This window comes from Papio anubis, chromosome 14, assembly GCF_008728515.1.
Source record: "Papio anubis isolate 15944 chromosome 14, Panubis1.0, whole genome shotgun sequence".
NCBI lineage: Eukaryota > Metazoa > Chordata > Mammalia > Primates > Cercopithecidae > Papio > Papio anubis.
The window spans coordinates 69,648,626-69,671,159 of NC_044989.1; the positions used below are offsets into that span (position 1 = coordinate 69,648,626).

General features: G+C 37.2%; 1 protein-coding gene across 5 annotated transcripts in view; it reads right to left on the minus strand.

The window, feature by feature from the left end:
* Positions 1 to 3,618: 3,618 nt before the first annotated feature.
* GFPT1 (glutamine--fructose-6-phosphate transaminase 1) overlaps positions 3,619 to 22,534 on the minus strand; it is a 64,371-nt gene continuing 45,455 nt past the window's right edge. For 3 of the 5 annotated variants that reach the window (XM_009184353.2, XM_009184354.3, XM_009184352.3), the window contains 8 exons: positions 20,826 to 20,923; positions 17,173 to 17,293; positions 16,624 to 16,781; positions 9,053 to 9,167; positions 8,680 to 8,807; positions 7,651 to 7,818; positions 6,328 to 6,489; positions 5,311 to 5,662 (listed from right to left, as the gene is read on the minus strand). In XM_009184353.2, the coding sequence (XP_009182617.1) occupies positions 5,618 to 5,662; positions 6,328 to 6,489; positions 7,651 to 7,818; positions 8,680 to 8,807; positions 9,053 to 9,167; positions 16,624 to 16,781; positions 17,173 to 17,293; positions 20,826 to 20,923 (995 nt within the window). In that variant the 3' untranslated portion in view covers positions 5,311 to 5,617. Of the gene's footprint in view, positions 5,663 to 6,327; positions 6,490 to 7,650; positions 7,819 to 8,679; positions 8,808 to 9,052; positions 9,168 to 16,623; positions 16,782 to 17,172; positions 17,294 to 20,825; positions 20,924 to 22,534 lie in introns of all 5 variants that reach the window. The other 2 variants (XM_009184351.3, XM_003908759.4) reach the window with 2 other exon arrangements.

Genomic DNA, 22,534 nt, shown 5'->3' on the forward strand with positions numbered 1-22,534 from the left:
GACCTCCCTATACTTATCTCCATTTCAAAATACACAAAGCTGAGTGCCAGAGGCAAAAATTAATTCCTAAAGATCCAAAGAGTATATAATACTTGTCAAATCTGATATATCTCGGCAGGACGCGGTGGCTCACGCCTGTAATCCCAGCACTTTGGGAGGCTGAGGAGGGCAGATCACTTGAGGTCAGGAGTTCGAGACCAGCCTGGCCAACATGGTGAAAACCCATCTCTACTAAAAGTACAAAAATTAGCTGGGCACGGTGGCACGCGCCTGCAGTCCCAGCTACTCCAGAGGTTGAGACAGAAGACTCACGTGAACCTGGAGGGAGACAGAGAGAGACCAAAGACTGGGCTGAATTCTACAAGCAGGCAAAACAGCACATCTATCCATTCAAATCACCCTGGCATAACTGTCTCCTGAAAAACATAGCAAGTACTATAACCACTAGGGATAGACTCTAGCCTGCTGTTCATAAAAGGATTCTGTAAGGGAATCTTTGCTCTATAATGAACAGACTGCTAGATATTACAGAAACTTTAGATTGTCTTGCTACTCACTGACCTTAAATATATTATTCCTCTTTTGCAACTATCAATTCACTTAAAAATTTTAATCATTGCATACCCTGTAAGCTTCCTATAAACAACATGTTATTGCAAAATGTTTAAAAAGATGTGAGAAAATATCTGTGGAGTGTGGTATCAGAAAAGGCAGAGCCCTTGTTTTATCTAATGATTCTTTCCCAAACTGGGAGGTTGGGGTAGAGACATGTGGCTTCTGGTAATACTTAGGCAGTGATTTCTTACTCTTAAAATCAACAGTAATGAATAAAGTTTTGACATGAGAAATGTTTACAACTAAAATAGACATTGACTACATTCTTAGTACAATTTTTAACATAACTACAAATGTGTATATGCTTCAAATATTAGCAAATTGCTTCAAAATGAAATTCTAAGTAAGTTTTTGGTAATTTATGCACAGTTCAGGCTTACTCACTGGAGTTAACAAGACATGAAGAAGAAATGACCAACTGGCTCAGTAAACTAAACATTCACTTCAAAAAACACAAAACTGAAACAAAGCAAAGATGAGTCTAAAATTTCCACCTCTCAAGAAGTGTAATTTAAACAAATACCAAAAGCTTTATTTAAGCAAAAACATATTCAACCACAGAACATTTGAAAAGCTAACAGGATCATTTCTACATTCATTCTGAAAACAGTGTAGTAAGAAAGGTAATTTGAGAATTTCCAAAGATGTTCTCGCTAGCCATTATTTATGGTATACAACATAACATTTTGATATCAAGCTATTACAGACTTAAAAGTTAGTATGGCATAATTTTACAATCGTGCTTTCACTATGATTTTTATTTTAACCCTGGATATTATCGGTTTGAAGCTAATATTATCAGTCCTACTTGTTGTCACTGTCACAGAGCTGAAGATATGTTTAAATTCATCAAGCTAGGAAGATACCAAAATATTAACAATCTTTAAGTATAGTGAGAAAAAACTGATTTAAGTGTTAACATTTCTAAACTTGAGACTCTAACAGTAAAAACAAAGCAATCTGAAACCTGTTTCCATGGGTAAAACACTCTGCCTGGTATTCTTGTACACAAAATTTACTAAATATGGGAATATCATAAAATGAAAATATCACTCCCTTCAATTTCTTTGGCCTTCACAAATTCAATGTGACTATGATCCTTTTCAATAATACTTTCAATGACATTGTGCTTCTTTAGAAAAAAATCACAAGTTGTAGCATACAATAGTTTACATTAGCTCTTTTGTTGCTATGGTATATCCTAATTTTTTTAAAAGGGAGAAAAAAACCCAAAGAACTTCTTAAAATGTTTGTTAAAGCAAACATTTCAGTTGGTTTCCTTTCTTTGAAGAATAGAAATAAATGTCAGAGGAGTATTACTAAGGAGCCAAAAACAAAACAAAACAAAACAAACAAGCAAAACAAAAACAAAAACAAAAAAAACTCCTTTCCTCCCATCCTCAGAACTAACTCAGAACAAGAGATCTGTATTCAAAAAGATAAAACAATCTCACCGCAGAAACTACCTCCTATGAAACCTAAGAGAGAAAACCTGTAATAGCTCTCTTAACCAACAGCCCCATCTGCACATCACCAAGCACCAGTTCTCTTTGGGTAGCAGTAATGCTTGTTTTTCATCTTTGCATATTAAGGACTGTTGTTTACAGATTTATGGGTCATTTGTAGCTTACTTTGCAAATACCTTTCACTTCTTATGAAACACAATATGCCCCCAAACATGGACCATTATTCAAGCAGACAAAATCACTCACTCACAGCACTTTAACAACCCACCTCCACTCCATCTTCCCATTCTCACACCCTATGCCTTCCAATGAACCTAGTCTTTGCTAGTGATGAGTCCACCTGGAGACAAACACTGCTTTAAAGATGATGTAATTTTCAATGCCTACCACAGTGACTTTCTCATAATAGGTATTAATAAACACTTGTTGACATAGTTATAATAAGCTAAAAACAGTTAACATTAATTTTTCTTTATCTTTTATTCTTACGGCATAGAATTTTTTTAAAAAGATTGAAAAACTGATTCCAATGTAATAATTATTTACTGGGCCACATGTTAGATGACAGACATGCCTCCCGGCCTAAAAAGAGCTCAGAGGGTAAGGAATTCTCAGTTATACATGAGTGAATTAAAACTTTAAATGTAGTACAAAAAAGAACTTTTTATATGAAGGATTCTTTATGTAGAGTATCTTTTTTGAAAAATCAGATTTTCTTATCCTATATTACACTGGTTTTAACTGGGCATGGTCACTTTAGTAGTGTGCCTCATTACAATGTCTCTTTTATGTTAAGAACTTATAAAAGCATTTAAAAATCACTACTCAAATGGGATAGAGAGTAAGAAGACAGGAGAGAAGGAGAAACCATGTTTTTTGTTTTGAGTCAGGAGGGTCTCACTCTGTCACTCAAGCTGAAGCACAGTGGCACAATCACAGCTCACAGTAGCCTCAAACTCCCAGGCTCAAGTGATCCTCCTACTTAAGCCTCCCAAGTTGCTGAGACTACAGGCGCAAGCCACCATGCCAAGTCAATTTAAAAAAAAAAAAAATTTTTTTTTTTTTTTTTTGAGACAGTCTTGCTCTGTTGCCAGGCTGGAGTGCAGTGGCGCGATCCTACCTCACTGCGACCTCCGTCTCCTGGGTTCAAACGATTCTCCTGCCTCAGTCTCCCATGTAGCTGGGACTACAGGCACGTGCCACCACGCCCAGCTAATTTTTGTATTTTTAGTAAAGACGGGGTTTCACCATGTTGGCCGGGATGGTCTCGCTCTCTTGACCTCGTGATCTGTCTGCCTCGGCCTCCCAAAGTATTGGGATTACAGGCGTGAGCCACAGCGTCCGGCCAAAAATATTTTTGTAGAGACCAGGTCTCACTATGTTGCCCAGGCTATTCTCAAAACTCTTGAGCTCAAGCAATCCTCCCACCTCGGCCTCCCAAAGTGGAGACTGGTATTACAGGCTGAGCCACTGCACCCGGCAGAGAATCCATGTTTGTTTGGAAAATATCACTTCTTTGTTCTTAATTTTGGTTTTCGATATTCAGTTTAGAACTTACCCTAGCTTTCAGTATGTGTGTGTGTGTGTGTGTACACATGTGCTTTATAGAAAGACACACAGAGAGGGACACAGAGATTATGCACGCTAATGATTGATTTCACACATTAGTTTTAACTTAGAATGCTGAATCAAACTTTAAACTATAAGAAATGCTACAAACCCACATGAATCATGTTTGTAAATAAGAAATGATACTATACACACACTAGCTGACTTACACAAAATAATCTTAGAAACAATTAAAGTAGATTAATATAGCTATAATAGCTATATATATATATATAATGTAAATAGTGACCTTATTTTATTCTTAAAAAGATCAGGTTTCTAGTCACCATGTATGAAAGTCCTTCCAAATTACCTCAAAATATAACAAATCTTTCTCTAACCCTAATACACAAGCAGAATTCTATGATTCTCTAGCAACAACAATAACTATTAGAAAATCTTAACCTCACCAAGAAGTTCAAATGAGAAAAGAAAGGAAGGAAAAGACTTAGCTTACTTAAATAATTGTGCTAAATAGCTTACCTTCACAATTTAAAAGTAAAAACTTTTGAAAAAGAAGGACTTCACCAAAAACAGACACACTCTCCTATAGCCCCGAAGATCTGGCCAGAAAAGCTCCATGAAGAAATCATTACTCACAATTTTGGGGATATCAAATAATAATATTCTACTTTAAATATTTTAATCCAAATTGTCAACTTCCATTTCTGACACCTATAAGCTGAACATACCCCAGTATCACTTTATTTATATCTTCTTTATTCCTAAATATATTTCAGGGGTAGAGCACGGAAAATACAGAGAGAAAAATACCTAGAATGTAATACTAAATTTGGTGGCTATCAGTGTAAAGCATACATACCTTTTTCTGAGCTTAGCCTACCACATATACTGGAAATGATGAGGTCAACGACCTGCAAATCTTCCAAACAATCACAAATAACTTCCAAACTGGCACTAAGGGACTAGTTTTACGCAACAATGCAGTGAAGGAAAGTTAAAATTAACTATAGGAAATTCTTCCTTGTGACAAAGTTGAAGAGAATACTGAATATGTCAGTATTAATTTAATAGCAGCTCTGTGTTGTGATTTTAAAGAACAAGATAAAATATGTCATTTAGCAGTCATTTAAAAAATAAAAGACTACAGATACAAGGAAATAAAAACCATTTTTAGGAGATGAAAACACAAAGAAGTAAGATACCCAATATGTACACATCCCATCTTCAAATTTAAAATCATATTGTCAGTTGTCGAAAGCAGCTCAAATTTAAAGTTTGTGCTACAAAATTGTGCAAATATGTTAAGAATTGGAGACCCACCAATGCACTACTATAATACTTTGCTTCCTAAATTTCTTCCACCTACAGGTAATAGACAACAAGTTTGAGAAACTAAGGCTAACCAAACTTAGATATAAATCCTACCAAGACAATTTTTCAGTTTTAAGTTTTACAGTTTGATTTAAAAACAAAACAGAAACAAATTTCAAAATAAATCACATCTTCTCTTTATATAACTTGGCAAAACCTTCCCTAACTGTCCAACTATGAGCATACAATGCCACTGGCTTTAGATACTCCAGTTAAATGCACTACTCTTTCACTGGTCTGAATGAAGTATGGTGAAACAAGCACAAATTTTTAGAAACATACTGTCTTCTCACATTGAAGTGGAGGGTCCAGAAATGCAACACCCAGCATTCTTTAAAGAAAATAATAGCTAAAATCTTTCTGATACAGATTCCAATAGATTCCATCATTCAAAGTCCTCCACAAATTACTGGAAAATATAAGAGGTAACTTCACAAAAATCACATATTGAGTGGAATAATTATAACTGATATATAAATAATGATTTACTAAAAAAGGCTTTAAGGGGTGATATTTTAAATCAAGATTTTAAATACAAAAGGTGTCTTGTGTTGCTTAATAGTACAGTTTCGTACATTTTGTACAGATATTCTTCACTCTACAGTCACAGATTTGGCAAGATTCCGTGGGAAATCAACCTGCAAAAATAAAAAAAAAAGGCAAGATTTGAGAGATTATACAGACTGGGGAAGGGAGGTTGCTATAAGCAAATTATTTTTGTTTATAAAAACAGAAAACAATACGATCATTAATCATCTTTATTACAGACTACAAAGAATTAGATTAGAAAATATAATCACATAATGTGTCCTGAAAAAAACTGAAATTGGTAAGGAAAAAGCATGCTAAAGCTGCCAGTTCACAAAGAAAGAGCTACTGTGGTCCTCTACAGAAGTAGTAGCCCTCATAGGGGTCAGTAAAAACAAAAGCACAATGTTTTGGTTGCCACAATGTCTGAGAAACCAGGAACGCTTAAAAAGTCTTCAATGTGTGGGACAGTTCCAAACAAAAAAGAACAGTCTTGCCAAATGCCAACAGCTGCCCTATTAAGAGGCATGGGGTTATATTAAGAAAACAGGTGGCGACTAGCCAAGGTGAGTCACAATCTTGAAGCTGAACCCCAAGTTCCTTCAAGTTCTATGGGTAAGAAGATGTTGTGATGTAACCTACAAATTGGGCCATGAAAATATAACAGGTGACAGATATTTCTCAAACACTATTGTTAAAAATTTAGGAGAAAAAAATCAGAATGTATCCAGGTAAAAAAACCATCCCAAGATTTCTGCAGTAGTAGATGACTTACATCATAGCCTCTCAGCACAGCAAGGTGGAAAGCCAGCAACTGTAAAGGGATCACGCTGAGAATGCCCTGCAAGCAGTCCACCGAGTGGGGCACCTTGATCGTTCTTTTTGTGTTCTTAATGGTCTCAGTATCCTCCTTATCACAAATTACCACAGGCCGCCCCTAGGAAAGAAAATCACACACATAGACAACATCATTGGTAGGCAAAGGCAGGGCTATAGCTTATGAATGTGCAAAAACTGCACTGCATAATCCACATGAAGCCTCACTGACAGACTTCTTTAAATTCCTATGTAATAAATCTGAATGTTATTACCTATAGTCAGGGAAACAGAAGCTTTATGGGATCCAGTAATTTGTTTAAACTCATGCAACTAAGAAATATCAGGCTTAGTACTTGATTGCAGGTTTGCCTAACTTCAAAGCTCAAGTTCATTACCACCACATTGTGCTTAGGGAATAATATCTTTTGGAATTTATATATAAAGCCAACTGATGTGAAGAAAACTCCATTATATAATATTAAAATAAAACCTAGATGTTAGATTTCCCCTGAAATATATCACGTGTATTTTTTTAAAATTTATTTTATTTATTTTTTTAGAGACAGGGTCTCACTCCTGGACTCAAGTGATCCTCCTGCCTCAGTCCCCAGAGTAGCTGGGACTACAGTCATGTGCAGCTGCACCCAGCTGAAATATATATTTTAAAATATTTTAAAATACATTTTTAAATGTTTTTAAAGTATTAAATTAAAAAGGAGCTGCATATGTTGACTGAAAGAAGACAGGATGTGGAGACCAAGACCTCAGTTCTGGTCTTGGTGCTGCTCAATACGAGATCTACGACATTGGTCTTCTCAAAACTCTAAGTATCTGGGTCAGGAGTGGTGGTTTACGCCTGCAATCCCAGCACTTCGGGGGGCTGAGGCAGGTAGATCACTTGAAGTCAGGAGTTCAACACCAGCCTGGCCAACATGAAACCCCATCTCTACCAAAAACACAGAATTAGCCAGGCGTACTGGAGTGCACCTGTAATCCTAGCTACTCAGGAGGCTGAGGCAGGAGAATTGCCTGAACCCAGGAGGCAGACGTTGCAGCGGGCCAAGATTGTGCCACTGCACTCCAGGCTGGGTGACAGAGCAAGACTCTATCTCAAAAAAAAAAAAACTCTAAGTATCTGATTCCTCACAAGTAAACCTCAAAGGCTGTATTCCAAAGTAAATGAGTTAACACGTGTAAACATGATTTGTAAGTCATTCAAATAAGCTAGCGTAACTCCCCTCTTTGATCCCCAAAGTGTTCTCACAGTCTCCCGACTTACCTGCCGAGCAACCACTTGCTGAAGAGCATTCTGACACTTGGCGTAAGTGTGATCTCTCATGATGATCATGATCACAGGCATCAATTTATCCACCAAAGCCAGAGGGCCATGTTTCAGTTCACCAGCAAGGATGCCTTCAGAGTGCATGTAAGTAATTTCTTTGATTTTCTAATAGGAAAGAACCAAATTTGTCTTCAGTCCACTTTTCAAAAATCCATGTTTAAGTAAATATTACACAAAGCATCTGATATGTCAAGTCACCGTCTATTTATCCGAAAGTATTAAAGGACCACTGATCTATAAATATATCTAACAAGTTAATAGATCGCTATTTCCATATTATCAACAAGTAATCCCAAGTTTTAAAGCTCCACAAGGAGTTCTTAAAGATTTTAGATTATCATGAACATATTCATATTTCTGGGTAACTTTTTTTTTTTTTTTTTTTTTTTAAAGACAGAGTCTTGTTCTATTGCCCAGGCTGGAGTACAGTGGTGTGATCTCAGCTCACTGCAACCTCCACCTCCTAGGTTCAAGTGATCTTCCCGCCTCAGGGGCCCAAGTAGCTGGGATTACAGGCATGTGCTACCACATCCAGCTAATGTTTTTGTATTATTACTAGAGATGGGGTTTCACCATGTTGGCCAGGCTGGTCTCAAACTTCTGACTTCAAGTGATCTACCTGCCATGTCCTCCCAAAGTGCTGGGATTATAGACGTGAGCCACTGTGCCCAGCCTGACCTCAATTAAATTTCTTATCTAGAGAATTTAATCTTTATTCATATCTGAACAAATTAACCCAAGTTACTTGCTAAATCCAAGTTTATCATGCTAAAATGTACTCTTTTTGATTTTCACTTCTGAATAGAGTTCTCTGTTGCACTTTCTCAAAGTAAACAGACCACAATGCATAAATATAGAAGCACTTTTAAAAGTTCTACCTATTTCATTCATTTAATGTAAAAGTATGACTATGTGTCAGGTCTGCAGGTCAATGGACTGATATTAATTAGAACTGAGAAAACTTACCAGTGCCCCTTCAAGACAAGTAGCATAATGATAGCCTCGTCCCATTATCAGAACTGACTTCTGATGATAAAGTTCTGTTGCTAGTTTCTGAATTTCATCATCCATGCTCAGTACTTCCTTAATCAAATCTAAGAAGTAATATTAGCAAAAAAGGACAGTAAACCAAACAAATAAAATAACAATACATTGGTAGCAACCAACAAAAGACCACTGTTTCTATTCCTCTGTGCTATCAATCAGTATGGGTTTTTTTTAATACATCGGAGCAAAAGTAGAAAGATCTTATTGACTTGCTTCAAGGATAAGAAGAGAATTTTATCTATTACCCACTCCCTTAGGACAACAAAAGTATAACATATGAGTATCTTTGTACCAGGCAGCCGTTTCAATCCAAGCATGATCTCTTTGCGTCTTTCTTGCATGGAGATCCGATCATCACACATCATAAGGGCGAACATCACAAGGGATACAAACTGGCTGGTATAAGCCTGAAACATCACAAAAAAGCAAGACAATTAGTTGCAGCCGCATCTTAAGAATTTAGAACTTTTAATTTTAAAAAGCTGAAAATAAAATTCCCTTTGGTTTTATGGTATACATTCTCTATCTTTTAAAACTACGTTAGGGCCAAGCACAGTGGCTCACGCCTATAATCTTAGCACTTTGGAAGGTTGGGTGGGTGGATCGCTTGAGCTTAGGAGTTCAAGACCAGCCTGGGCAACGTAGCAAAACCCTGTCTCTAAAAAAAATTAAAAAATTAGCTGGGTGTGGTGGTGCACACCTGTGGTCCCAGCTACTCAGGAGGATCACTTGAGCCCAGGAGGCAGAGGTTGCAGTGAGCCAGGATCGCACCACGGCATTGCAGCCTGGGACAGAGGGAGGCCCTGTCTCCAAAAAACAAAAATGAAATAAATAAATAAATATAACTACCTTAGTAACAGTGAACTGAATCAGTACTTAGGAAATCACTATTCTCCTTTTCTGAATTTTGAACAAATGATTTAACCTTTATTTCTTAGATACAAAAGCCAAACACCTTATAAATTCACTGAATGCTTATAAAATTCCTAATATCCCTAAGAAAGGAAGGAAAAGATGAGTAAATCAGCATGTGCCTAACCAAATTTAGTTTTTGGTGTAAGTCAAAACGCAAGTGCTTGATAAACTCTCCTTGGAGTACTTGCACTGGTATTGTTGGATTTTTTTTTTTTTTAATTGCTTTTTGATTCTCACCTTTGCCTATTGGCTGTCCCTCACTCCCAGTTTTATTTTTTAAGTTTGGCATTAAAAAAAAAAAAAAGGAAAGAAAGTACAATTGTAGAAAAGTAAACAAATAATAATCTTTAATCTCATCTGTTAATATAAATAATTACATTAATAATATGCTATTAACACTTGTGAATATTGCCTTAAAGTTTTTACTGTTTTTCTTTTTCTTTACACAGTTAAGAAAATTATCAGCAGGTACAATTTTATAACTTGTTTTCACTCGTAAATAATAGTACAAGTGTATTCCCAAAACTGAACTGTCAAGTTATATTATAACCTTGGTAAGTTTTCATCTCTTTAGGCCTCAGATACCCCATCTGTTAAATGCACCTGACACTTATAAGATTATCATGACAATTAAATGAGACAAATGTAACACATTCAGTTCTGTATAATACCTGGATATACAGGCTCAAAATGTACTATAAATTTTACTGATGACAGCTTGAACTAAAAGACAATTATTTTCTTAGGATACAGAATTGTACATATTTTAAAACTCACAATCCTACTGGCAAGACTATTTTCATTCTTACTAACTTTATGTGAATGTGAGATGCGCCTGGTTTGTCAAGTACTGTGAAATATTGAGAGTTATCTCTTTAGTAAATTTTTACCATTTTGACTGCTGGACAATGAACCTTTACTACTATTTTAACATACCTATCTTGAATCCTAAAACTAAGCTCTTTTTTCATGTTTGTTGACCATTTATATTTTCTCTTTTGACAATGACTTTGTTGTTCTTCACCTGTTTTTCAACTTGAGTTTTTTTCAAATTGGTTTTAAGAAGGTAGTTATTGTTACGTCTCAAATATTTTTTCTCATCATGGACTGACCTTTTATATCGGTGTTGACATAATTTTGAGACTCAGATAATCCTTCCATATCCTAACATAAGCTAAGTATTATTAAATGTTCTTACCTCTGTTGTTTTCATTGTTCCTTTTTATTTTTTTAGTCTGTTTGAAATTAATTTTAGTGCAAGTTGAAGGAACACTATCCTGAGATATGTCATTTCTTTACAAAACAATCTTTCCATTTAAAAATATAGTATTTTCTTCAATTTGTGCTAGGAATTTAATGCAATTTACCTCTATTTATCACTTTGGCCACACACTCTAAATTTTTACCTCTATTATTCATTGTTTACTTTTTTCTAGTAAGTCTTTTTTTGTGGGCAGGTGGGGGGACACAGTTGTGCTCTTATTGCCCAGGCTGGATTGCAATGGTGTGATCTTGGTTCACTGCAACCTCAGTCTCTTGGGTTCAAGTGATTCTCCTGCCTCAGCCATCCCAAGTAGCTGGGATCACAGGCACCCACCATGATGCCCAGCTAATTTTCTTGTATTTTTTTAGTAGAGACAGGGTTTCACTATGTTGGCCAGGCTGGTCTTGAACTCCTGTCCTCAAGTGATCCGTCCACCTTGGCCTCCCAAAGTGCTGGGATTACAAGCGTGAGCCACCACGCCCGGCCTCTAGTAAGTTTTTCTTAATGGTAGTTCTGATTTTTTTTTAATCCAATAGTTATTAAGAAAAACATTTTTATGTTTCAGATATTTGAGGCTTTTACTTACATCTCTTTTATTAAAACAGTAGGTTATTGTGCTGTTATCAGTTACAGTGTTTTAATTTTAGCTTTAGGAAATTTATTCTAAGGGGTGTGTGTGTGTGTGTGTGTGTGTGTGTGTGTGCGCGCGCACATGCACATGGATTATATGCTGAATTTCCATTACTCTTCTCTTGATAAGGGATTAGTCCATTAGTGATTTCCTGGCATGATGTGGATAATGAGACTCCCTCTATAATAAAATCACAGTCTGGTAACTCCCTATCATCCCAATAGTTAAATGAGACTCCCTATTTCCTCTTGCTGGACTTCCCAGCCTCCAGCTGCTCACATGGTCCTCCACAACTGCCTCCCTGTACACCTATTATATTTTACCAGCAGATTCGAATCTTTTCCCATAACACTAAAGTGAATTTGAAGTCCTCCACCTCCAAGACTAATGAGCACATCTATATTCTAAATTCCAGTCTCTTCCAGTCTACTTCTTCCTACTGTGGTTTACTTTTCAATAAATCAACTAATCACAAAATATACTACCAGGTCAGAGGTATCTTGGACACCTGGGATACTTAAACTGTTTCCAATCCAAACTGATCAGATAATGAGTATTCCAGTTCCTGTAGCCCATAACTAAAAATGTTATTCTACAAACTAGTGTTTATTTGTTTGAACTGAAACCATCTGAACACTAGTTTTTAAGTACAAATATTAAACAGAGCAACTTTAATCCATGTTTTTCCATTGCATTGCTATTACAGTTTAATTTCTAATTTCAATTTCATATTTTTAATTTCATCAATACATACCAGGAAACCAATTATGAGGAAAAATAAGCTATACCCTACATTTAGAATCTACTGAGGTTTCAAAGAGTTTACCAAGAAAATCCTGACTCGGAAATGTTAAACTTGGTTTTTCTTTTTGTCAGCCAAAAACAAAGTTACATTTTTATTTTTTTTAATCAACAAAAGTCAGCACTTTGGTGAAATTCTAAACACCTGCAATAACATATAAAAACTGCTGAACCTACCATTTATACCCATCAATTCCTCCAGAGGTATCAAATTATCTATGGTCTGACACTATGAGAAACTCAGTAAGATCCCTCTAATCCTGACAGCTTTTCAGGCAAAGTTGAGAATTTATAATCACAGAATTCTTCTACTAGCTCCATCACTGGGCCCAGGAATTAGGATCAACAATCAACTATTTGGCCAGGCGCGGTGGCTCACGCCTGTAATCCCAGCACTTTGGGAGGCCAAGGTGGGTGGATCATGAGGTCAGGAGTTTGAGACCAGACTGGCCAACATGGTGACACCCAAGTCTCTACTAAAAATACAAAAATTAGCTGGGTGTGGTGGCGGGTACCTGTAATCCCAGCTACTCAAGAGGCTGAGGCAGGAGAATCGCTTGAAACCGGAGGGCAGAAGTTACAGTGAGCAGAGATCACACCACTGCACTCCAGTCTGGGCAACAAGAGCAAAACTCCATCTCAAAATAATAATAATAATCATAGTAATAATAATCAACTTCTTTCAACATCCATTAACATAAAAACTTTTATTTGCCATCTGGAATGGTCTGTGACTAAATAACCCAAAACTTATTGTAAGTAACTAAGCCCAAAATGTCTAAGACAGTTGAATAAAATTACTTTAGAACCCAAGAAAAATGAAAGTAATACTAAATTGCCATACTTACTAAAGTTTTTAAGAGTCATTTTTGAAAAAAATTAAAGTCTGTACTAAAAAAACGCTAATTTTTCTTATTACATGTGGTAACCACTGGGGGTAATGGGTGAAAAGTACATAAGACTTCTCCATACTATCTTTGCAACTTCCTATATAGTTATTTTAAAATAAAAAGATATTTTAAAAAAACACTTGCAGAAAGAAAGAACGACTGACACAAATAACAACACGAACAAATCTCAAAAACTTCAGGCTCAGCTGGTCCAACAGCAGAGGGTCATCAGAACTCATTAACATTAGCGTTAGTAAAGTTGGTATACAATACCTCACTGCTAAATTTAACCGGTTTTATTTAAAAAACAAACTTCGGGCTAAAAGAAAGAAGCTAGACATACAAGACATGTTATACAACTCCATTTACAAGAATTTTCTGGAAAATGCCACAATACAGCAAGAGAAAACAGTAGTTCCTGAGTATGAGGCTGGAGGGTAGGCGTGAGGACTGACTATAAAGAAACACAAAGGAATATTTCAGGTGATCATCTTCTAAAACTGGATTGTGATAACAGTTGCACAGCCAAATGAATTCACTAAAACTGTACACTTAAAATTGGTGAATATGCTATGGTAGAAGCTAGATGGTGGGTATACCAATGCTAATGTATTATTACTATTTTTTAAGATAGGGTCTCACTCTGTCATCCAAGCTAGAGTGTAGTAGTGTGCTCATGGCTCACTGCAGCCTCAAACTCCTGGGCTCAAGGGATCCTCCTGCCTCAGCCTCCTGAATAGCTGGGACTACAGGCATGCACCACTATGCCCTGCTAATTTTTGAATTTTTTATAGAGATGAGGTCTCACTATGTTGCCCAGGCTGGTCTTGAACTCTTGGCCTCAAGTGATCCTCCCACTTCAGCCACCCAAAGTGCCAGGATAACAGGTGTCTCATAAACAAAGGAATGAGAAATATAAAATATATATATTTCCCCTGGTAGCTCACAATTCCAGAAAAGATTAAGTCAATGGCATCCATCCAATCAAACAATCCCATATCCCACATACACCACGTTGTAGCCCTTGTTTCACATCTGTTATAAACAAACAGGCTCTGGGATTCCAATCCCCTAATCAAATCGTTAAGTGCTACTAAAGGTGGCTGGTCATTTATTCAGCAACAGGATGGAAACCCAAGTACAAACATGTAACACATTTTAATTACCATATGGAGAAAATTCAAGTTTCAGCACTCTGTAAATTACAGTGTTAGCAATATCAAAATACCCATGAAATAAAAATCTCACTCAAGAGTTTTTATGCCTATAACACCAGCACTTTGGGAGGAGAAGGCAGGCAGATCATTTGAACCCAACAGTTAGAGACTGGCCTGGGCAACATGGTAAAATTCCGTCTCTACAGAAAAATACAAAAATTAGCCAGGCATGGGTGGTGGCCTGTACCTGTAGTTCCAGCTACTCAGGAGGCTGAGGTGGGAGGATTGCCTGAGCCTGGGAAGGCCCAGGCTGCAGTAAGCCATGATTGCACCACTGCACTCTATCTGCCCTGGATGACAGAGAGGAGAGACTCTGTTTCAAAGAAAAAAAAGGGCCAGGTACAGTGGCTCATGCCTGTAATTCCAGCACTTTGGGAGGTCGAGGTAGGCAGAGCACTTGAGGTCAGGAGTTCGAGACAAGCCTGGCCAACACAGTGAAACCCCATCTCTACTTAAAATACAAAAATTAGCCAGGCGTAGTGGCAGGTGCCTATAATCCCAGCTACCTGGGAGGCTGAGGCAGGAGAATCGCTTGAACCTAGGAGGTGGGGGTTGCAGTGAGCTGAGATCGCACCACTGCACTCCAGCCTAGCCAACAGAGTGAGACTCTGTCTCCAAAAAAAAAAAAAAAGGAAAAAAAAAGAATTTTTATGTAAGAATCACAAACTTTCTACTAAAAATTCTCTATGAGAATCTTTGAGGGAAAAACTCAAATGCAGTTATGCACACATTAACATTGTCTTCCACAATTCTTTAATTAAACTCAAATCCACCAATACCCCAACATCTTATTAGATAATCAGCAAGAAATATCAAACTTAAGCAGAAAAATACTGAGAAAACAAAAATGTGAAATCGTAAAAAGTAACACATTGGGCAACATAGCAAGACCCGGTTTTAAAAAAAAAAAAAAAAAAAAAAACTAGCCACACATGGTGGTACATCTGTAGTTCCAGCCACTCAGGAGGCTGAGGCAGAGATCACTTGAGCCCATGAATTTGAGGCTGCGGGGAGCTATGATTCCTGTCACTGCACTCCAGCCCCAGCCTGGGTGACAAAACAAGACCCTGTCTCTAAATAACAAACAAACCTAAAACCCCAAAAAACACCTGTGGAAGGATAACATCTCTTGTATTTATACAACTTTCTAAGATTTCCTATTTTTATTAGCCTCCTAAATTTATGCATATTCCAATTCCAAAGAGCAAAGTAGTCTTACTAGGCCTTCAAAAAACAAGACAGCACCTTTAAACCTCCCCAGAGCAATATCTAAAGAGAAACAGATACTGTCATACGATACTCATTAAAAAATTTTTTTAATTGCCAAATTTAAAATTTTTTTTTTTTTTTTTTTTTTTAGATGGACTCTCGCTCTGTCACCCAGGCTGCAGTACAGTGGCATGATCTCAGCTCACTGCAACCTCCACCTCCCAGGTTCAAGTGATTTCATCCTGCCTCAGCCTCCCGGGTATGCTGGGATTACAGGCGCGTACTACCACATCTGGCTAATTTTTGTATTTTTAGTAGAGACGGGGATTCACCATGTTGGCCAGGCTGGTCTTGAACTCCTGAGCTCAAGTGATCTGCCCAGCTCAGCCTCCCAAAGTGCTGGGATTACAGGCGTGAGCCACCGTGCCCGGAACTTGCCAAATTGTATACCAAAGGTGTATTCCTCCTTACAAATTTTCAGAGGTAGTATGTACATTTTTACTTTATTTATTAGAAACCATAAATAGATAAATAAAAATTCCAAAAATGGTTCAAGTGGATGTTTCTAATTTGTTACTTTTTGAATTCCAGACTATACTTCATAAAAGAGGAGGATGTTATATACTTGTTATGTATCCTACTGTGCCTAGCAGGAGGGCAGTAAGTGATAGACAAGCGTAGCCAGCAGAGACCTTTTCAAAATGGACTTACATTTTATATATATAAGTCCCTTTTAAACTCTAAGATTAGGAGGAGGGAGAGAATGACAAGTCTTTTATCTAACTGACCCTTAAGTCCTACAGTATTTACAATGATTAGTAAAATGTGTGAGTTCTGTAACTGCTAAAAAAATAAGATACAGCATAGTCTATAGACTAGTCTGCTTCACTGACACTATGATTAAATAATCATCAGAGAAATGAGTCAAGAATTTACCTTTGTACTGGCCACACCAACCTCAGGACCAGCATTAATGTGAACTCCACAATCTGTCTCCCGTGATATAGAGCTGCCAACTGTGTTTGTGATCCCCACAGTTAAAGCTCCTCTCTCCTTACAGTACCGAAGACCCATCAAGGTATCTGCTGTCTCACCTGTGTAAAAAGTAGGACAAGCATAACACATACAGAACAGTTTTAGCATATGCTGTTTCTTAGCAGCAAAAACAAATTGACCACACTTTCAACAATATTACTTGTTTTAAACAAAATACAAAAACATCCATTCAATAAATTTATAAAACTTTAAGTAATATGGGCTTGTCAGGATCTCTCTTCCTTCTGTCACTGAAAATCCAGCTCTTTGAACATAAAAGGTATTCATTTTTACTAATTCATAAAGAATTATGTAATATTAAAACAAATCTGTGTTCATCAAGTCATCTGCAATGCCAGTTTATCTTTAAATATCAGCTTTTGCCAAGATATGCTAGAATTATGAGAAAGAATCACTTTCCTTCCCTTTAAGTCTTTAAAATTAACACACCTGATTGACTAAGGAAAAAGCAAACATCATCTCTAAAGACTGGTGTGTTTCTGTCCAGGAAGTCACTTGCTAGTTCCACCATCACAGGCAACTCAGTCAGCTCCTCAAGAACTTGACGTGTCTGCAGAGAAAAGATGACTTGGTCACAGAACTTTCCTTCAAATACTCTTTCATTGGACTTCTTTGGATTCAATGTATAGTTTTTGCTTTTTCTGATTACAAAAATGACATGTTAGAAAATAAAAACAACCTAGATTAAAATATTTTTTAAAAAAAATCAAAATCCTACCACTTGAGATAAGCACAGCTAACATTTTACTATCAGTCTCTTTAAACAACTATGTATACATTCTTTTTTTTTTTTTGAGACGGAGTCTCAGCTCACTGCAACCTCAGCCTCCTGCGTTCAAGCAATTCTCCTGCCTCAGCCTCCTGAGTAGCTGGGACTACAGGCGTACGCCACCACACCCAGCTTAGTAGAGATGGGGTTTTCACCATGTTGGCCAGGATGGTCTCGATCTCCTGACCTCATGATCTGCCCACCTCGGCCTCCCAAACTGCTGGGATTACAGGCGTCAGCCACCGCCACTGGCCACGTACATTCGTATAAAGAAACATACCCATACATATAAAACATTTTGAGAAGTGGAAAGGGCATGGTTCTGAGTCAGCTTGTATGTTATCTCTAACTACCCAATTCCTAATCTTTAAAATGAAAATTCATGTAATACCCATGTCAGTGAGGGTTTTCAAATCAGATAACAGATGTACAAATACAGAGAGAAAAATTTAACACTTTAAAAATACAATGTATTCATAAATAGGACCATTTCCCGAAAGAAGTCAATATATTTTAGAAATCTTGTTTAAGAAGGCTATTTTCAACCTTTGTGGGATGGGGCAGAGGGAATGAAGTAGGGAGCAGTATGCCTCTGTGCAAAAGGTAGCTTAACCTTCATTTCAGTAAATTTCCATTCTAATTATTTTTACACTAAACATCAGAAAATCAAAAACAACAGAAAAATTAACTTTTAGGCGGCAAAAACTTTAAGCTCAACCAATGTATACATTTAGTGTTGCTTTAATTCTAACTCTGGAGCTCACCTATCCTGACAGCCTTTCACCAGCCTCTTCACGCAAGTGGTCCTGCCCATCTCTCACCCATCTCAGCTTTCCTCCTTCTCAGCAATAAAGAACTTAAAGGTGCCATTATTTCATAGCCCTTTAACTTGCACTTGCCCACAAATTTGAGCAGAATCGTTTTATTTAGTTCCCCCCAAAATATTATCTTTGATTTGGCATTTTTTAACAATATTACAACATCATGTAAAGAAAGTCATTGAAGATAAAATGCTCCTTTTATTATTCTTTTCCATTAATATATTTTATTTATTATACATTATTAAGTTACTGACACTAAAATGCTAAATGTTTTCCTACAAATAAATGTAAACCAAACCTTTTCACCCAGTTTATAATATAAATGTTACATTGGAATGATATTCTTCAAAATAAAAAGATGGGGAAAGAAGAGAGAAAGAAAGAAATCTAGAGGCTTACCAGATATTTAAAAGTAATAAACCCCAAAAAAGTAATCTCAAGACTTATCTGTGCTAATTAATAATTTACTCTTTTAGTTGGGGCAACTGTTTTTTTTTTTGGCTAAAGATGGGGTCTTGGTTTGTTGCTCAGGCTGGAGTGTAGTAGCTATTCAGAGGCATAATTATAGGGCACTGTGGCCTCGAATTCCTGGTCTCAAGTGATCCTCCTGCCTCAGCTTCCGAGTAGCTGGAACTATAGGCACACGACACGGCACCCAGCTGCAAACAATTTTTTATAAATACACAAAATGACATATTTCCATCACAATAGAGTAACTTAATGCTATAAATTCCACTGAATGCAACTACAAAACCTAGAGAAAATTAAAATTTTGAAAAGCATACTAAGTAGGCTATAGTTAAATCATTTATGCCTAGTGTTCCATCATTGGAACGCTAAGCTTGTGGGAGTTATTTATATCCTACTGCTCAAGGTCATCGCCAAAGTCTGATTCTTCACAAACAAATTTTGCAACCTCTGGCATAAATGGGTTAAGAATGATTAGAGTGTAGTCAGTTATTATTCAGGACATAGAGAGATACTAAAAAAAAAAACATGCAAATGTGTCATGAAACAACAACAAAAATATAAAACAGGATAAAATAAATGGTACTATTTTGTCTGATAAACCACAGGGGGATTTCTAATGTTTGTTAACTATAGTAGTCTTGGTATCCACAAAACAACAAAAAATCTTAGAGAATGCTAACAGAGCATATAATTGCTGCCCCAAAATTATCTTAGCATTAGATGAAGCATTTAATTAAATTTGCTATTTCTGAATAGAGGGCTCATTCAGTAATAGATCTAAGCCACCACTAACGTGTTTACCTCTTTCTTCTTCCCATGTTCAAAATACTTTTTTGTTTTTTTGAGACAGGGCCTGGTTTTGTCCCCCAGGTTGGAGTGCAGCAGTGCAATCTAGGCTCACAGCCTCACCTTCTCGACTCAAGTGATCCTCCTGCCTCAGCCTCCCAAGTAGCTAGGAGTACAGGGAGTTGCCACCACACCCCGGTCATTTTTTTTTTTTTTTTGGTAGAGACAGGGTCTCGCTATGTTGCCCAGGCTCAAACTCCTGGTGTCAAGTGATCCTCCCATTTTGCCCTCCCAAAGCACTGGGATCATAGGTGTGAGCCACTGCACCCGGACAAAACAATCACTTTTTCAGACCTCTACCCTTCAATATTACATAGACTTTCTGTTTAGGACCATATAATTTTGGGGGAGGAGAGGAGGAGGTATACGGTGCAATCTTTGAAAAGAGCAAAGCTTGTTGAGATGCAAGGGTAAGTGACCAGATAGTTTCACTCACTGTTTAAATAAATGGCTCCTAATAAATATTTATGACTCAGCAAATAAAAAAATTATGTCATGAACTTTGGAAATCAATCCTAAAAGCAGAAATTGAATGTAAAGGTCTTCTGTTTATAAGAGTTGACATCAACAGCACGTAAACTCTCTCTCTCTAAGGAAACTATATGTGGAAATACTGGTCTTTTATTAGAATAAAAGACCCTCATATACCTATGCTTCTGCACTGACAATACATGTTTTTGATACTGAATTTCAGCTTCTAAAAGAACAATTTAAAGAATAAAATCTGAATTAAAAAAAAAAGGCAGACTACCTTTCTTTGCAGTAACGTGCCCACAAAGTAAAACTGCATTGAGGTTCACACATGATACAGGACATCTGTCTAGGGCAAGTGAATAACGCTAAGCAAAACCCAATGACTGCTCTTATACATGTAGGCAAGCTCCCTAGGCTACAAGTCTAGGACAGCACAGAAAACTTTTCCCGTCTTGGCCTTTCATGAAGTCTGTTGCAGAAGGTCTATCTGTATATCTAGGGACCTTTTCTACAGATCTTCCACTGATAAATAATTCCAAGCAGCTGGTAAATTTCTCCCCTTACCTTCTGTTTTTATCACAAAAGTGAAAAGATAACACATTAACAAAAGATAGTTTTACATAGTACGTTATTAGAGCTACTACTTGGTCTATAGATATTCTCTAATATTCAACATAATTAAAATTTTAAAAAGCACTTACAGCTACACCAGCATGGTAACTTGTGCCACAAGCAATAAGAATCAAACGCCGGCATCTCTGGATCTCCTTTATGTGATCCTTCAAACCACCCAAATTCACTGAAATAAAAGTTTGTGTATATAATTATTCAGCAAAGAACCATGTGAACTAGGCAATCGCATTTTATGAGTATCCACTGCCAATCTGATAAAGAATACGGCTGTTTTAAACAATTAATATTCCTCTTGGAAAGCATAGTTCTCTGTAATTTTGAAAAGTAAATTAAATAAGTCACAACTTAACTGGCCCCCCAAACTTGTAACTGACCTTACTCACCTCTCTACATCCCCACACAATTACAGTATTTATTACATTCTACCTTAGTCATTTTTACATTCTTCTCTTTGAAAGTTATCTTAAAGGCAAAAGTAGAGGGACACAGAAAACAGACCATTAGATGTTGAGGGCTGGAGCTATAGGAGGGGTTGACAACAACAGGGTGCAAGGAAATTTTCGGAGTGACAGAACTGTTCTACATCTTGACTTTGTAGAGGTTATGATTATGACTATGTCGCAAAGGTTTGTCAAACTTAAGAGTTATACACTAGGAATGGTGAATTTTATTATATCTAATCATGTCTCAATAAACCTGTCTGGGTAAAACATTATCTCAGTTACGTTTATTTCCCCTCTGGTGCCCAGAAAGGTGCTCTGTAGAGTAACATAAATCCACTCTCTCTCAGTCTTTGCCATCCCCATTCCCCTAATGCTTCAGTCAAAATGCTTGATTGTTCCAATCCCTCCACATTTTATCTTCAAACCTAACATCTCTCCCTGGACAACAGCAATATTCTCCAGTTCTCTCTTCTGTTCTCCACCTCCTGGAGTCTGCTCTCCATATGCTACCAGAAGGATCTTTTACAGTGATCCTTTAAAAACATAAAGACCCTCCAACGAAGTCTGCCCTCTTTTTCGTTTTCAGTTTCTATAGCTATTTATATGTTGTTCTCCATGTGTCTTGTCCAGAAATCCTTCCACACAGGCTAGTTTTCTACCTGTGAGAAATTCCCATTCAACATTCATTCAACTGCTCAACTAAAATTCCCTAAGCACCCACCAAGTAAATACAGTGGTCAAGGCACTGAGAGCTTCTGGACTCAAACAGTTCCAAATCTCGCTGAGGAGAATGACAGGTACCTCCTCGTGGGCCTCATCCTGCTGCTCTCTCTGAACCATTTTCAGTCTGTCTACTCTGCCCCTGCTCTCTTCAACTCCCCAGCTTCTTTTTTTTTTTTTTTTTTGAGACAGAGTCTTGCTCTGTAGCCCAGGCTGGAGTGCAGTGGTGCAGTATCGGCTCACTGCAACCTCCGCCTCCCAAGTTCAAGTGATTCTCCAGCCTCTGCCTCCTTAGTAGCTGGGATTACAGGCCCGAGCCACCATGCCCGGCTAATTTTTTTCTATTTTTAGTAGAGAGGGTTTCACCATGTTGGGTAGGCTGGTCTCGGACTCCTGACCTCGTGATCCCCCTACCTTGGCCTCCCAAAGTGCTGGGATTACAGGTGTCAGCCACCGCGCCCAGCCAGCTCATCTTCTTTTTTATCTTAGTTAGTTATACTAGAAAACCAAGGTACGTGTTTTACTTTTTATCTTTTGAATAATTATATGTTCTCCTTTTTGAATTTCAATAATGAAAGAAGGTATGTTTCTCTATTTTAAAAAATTAGCAAGTA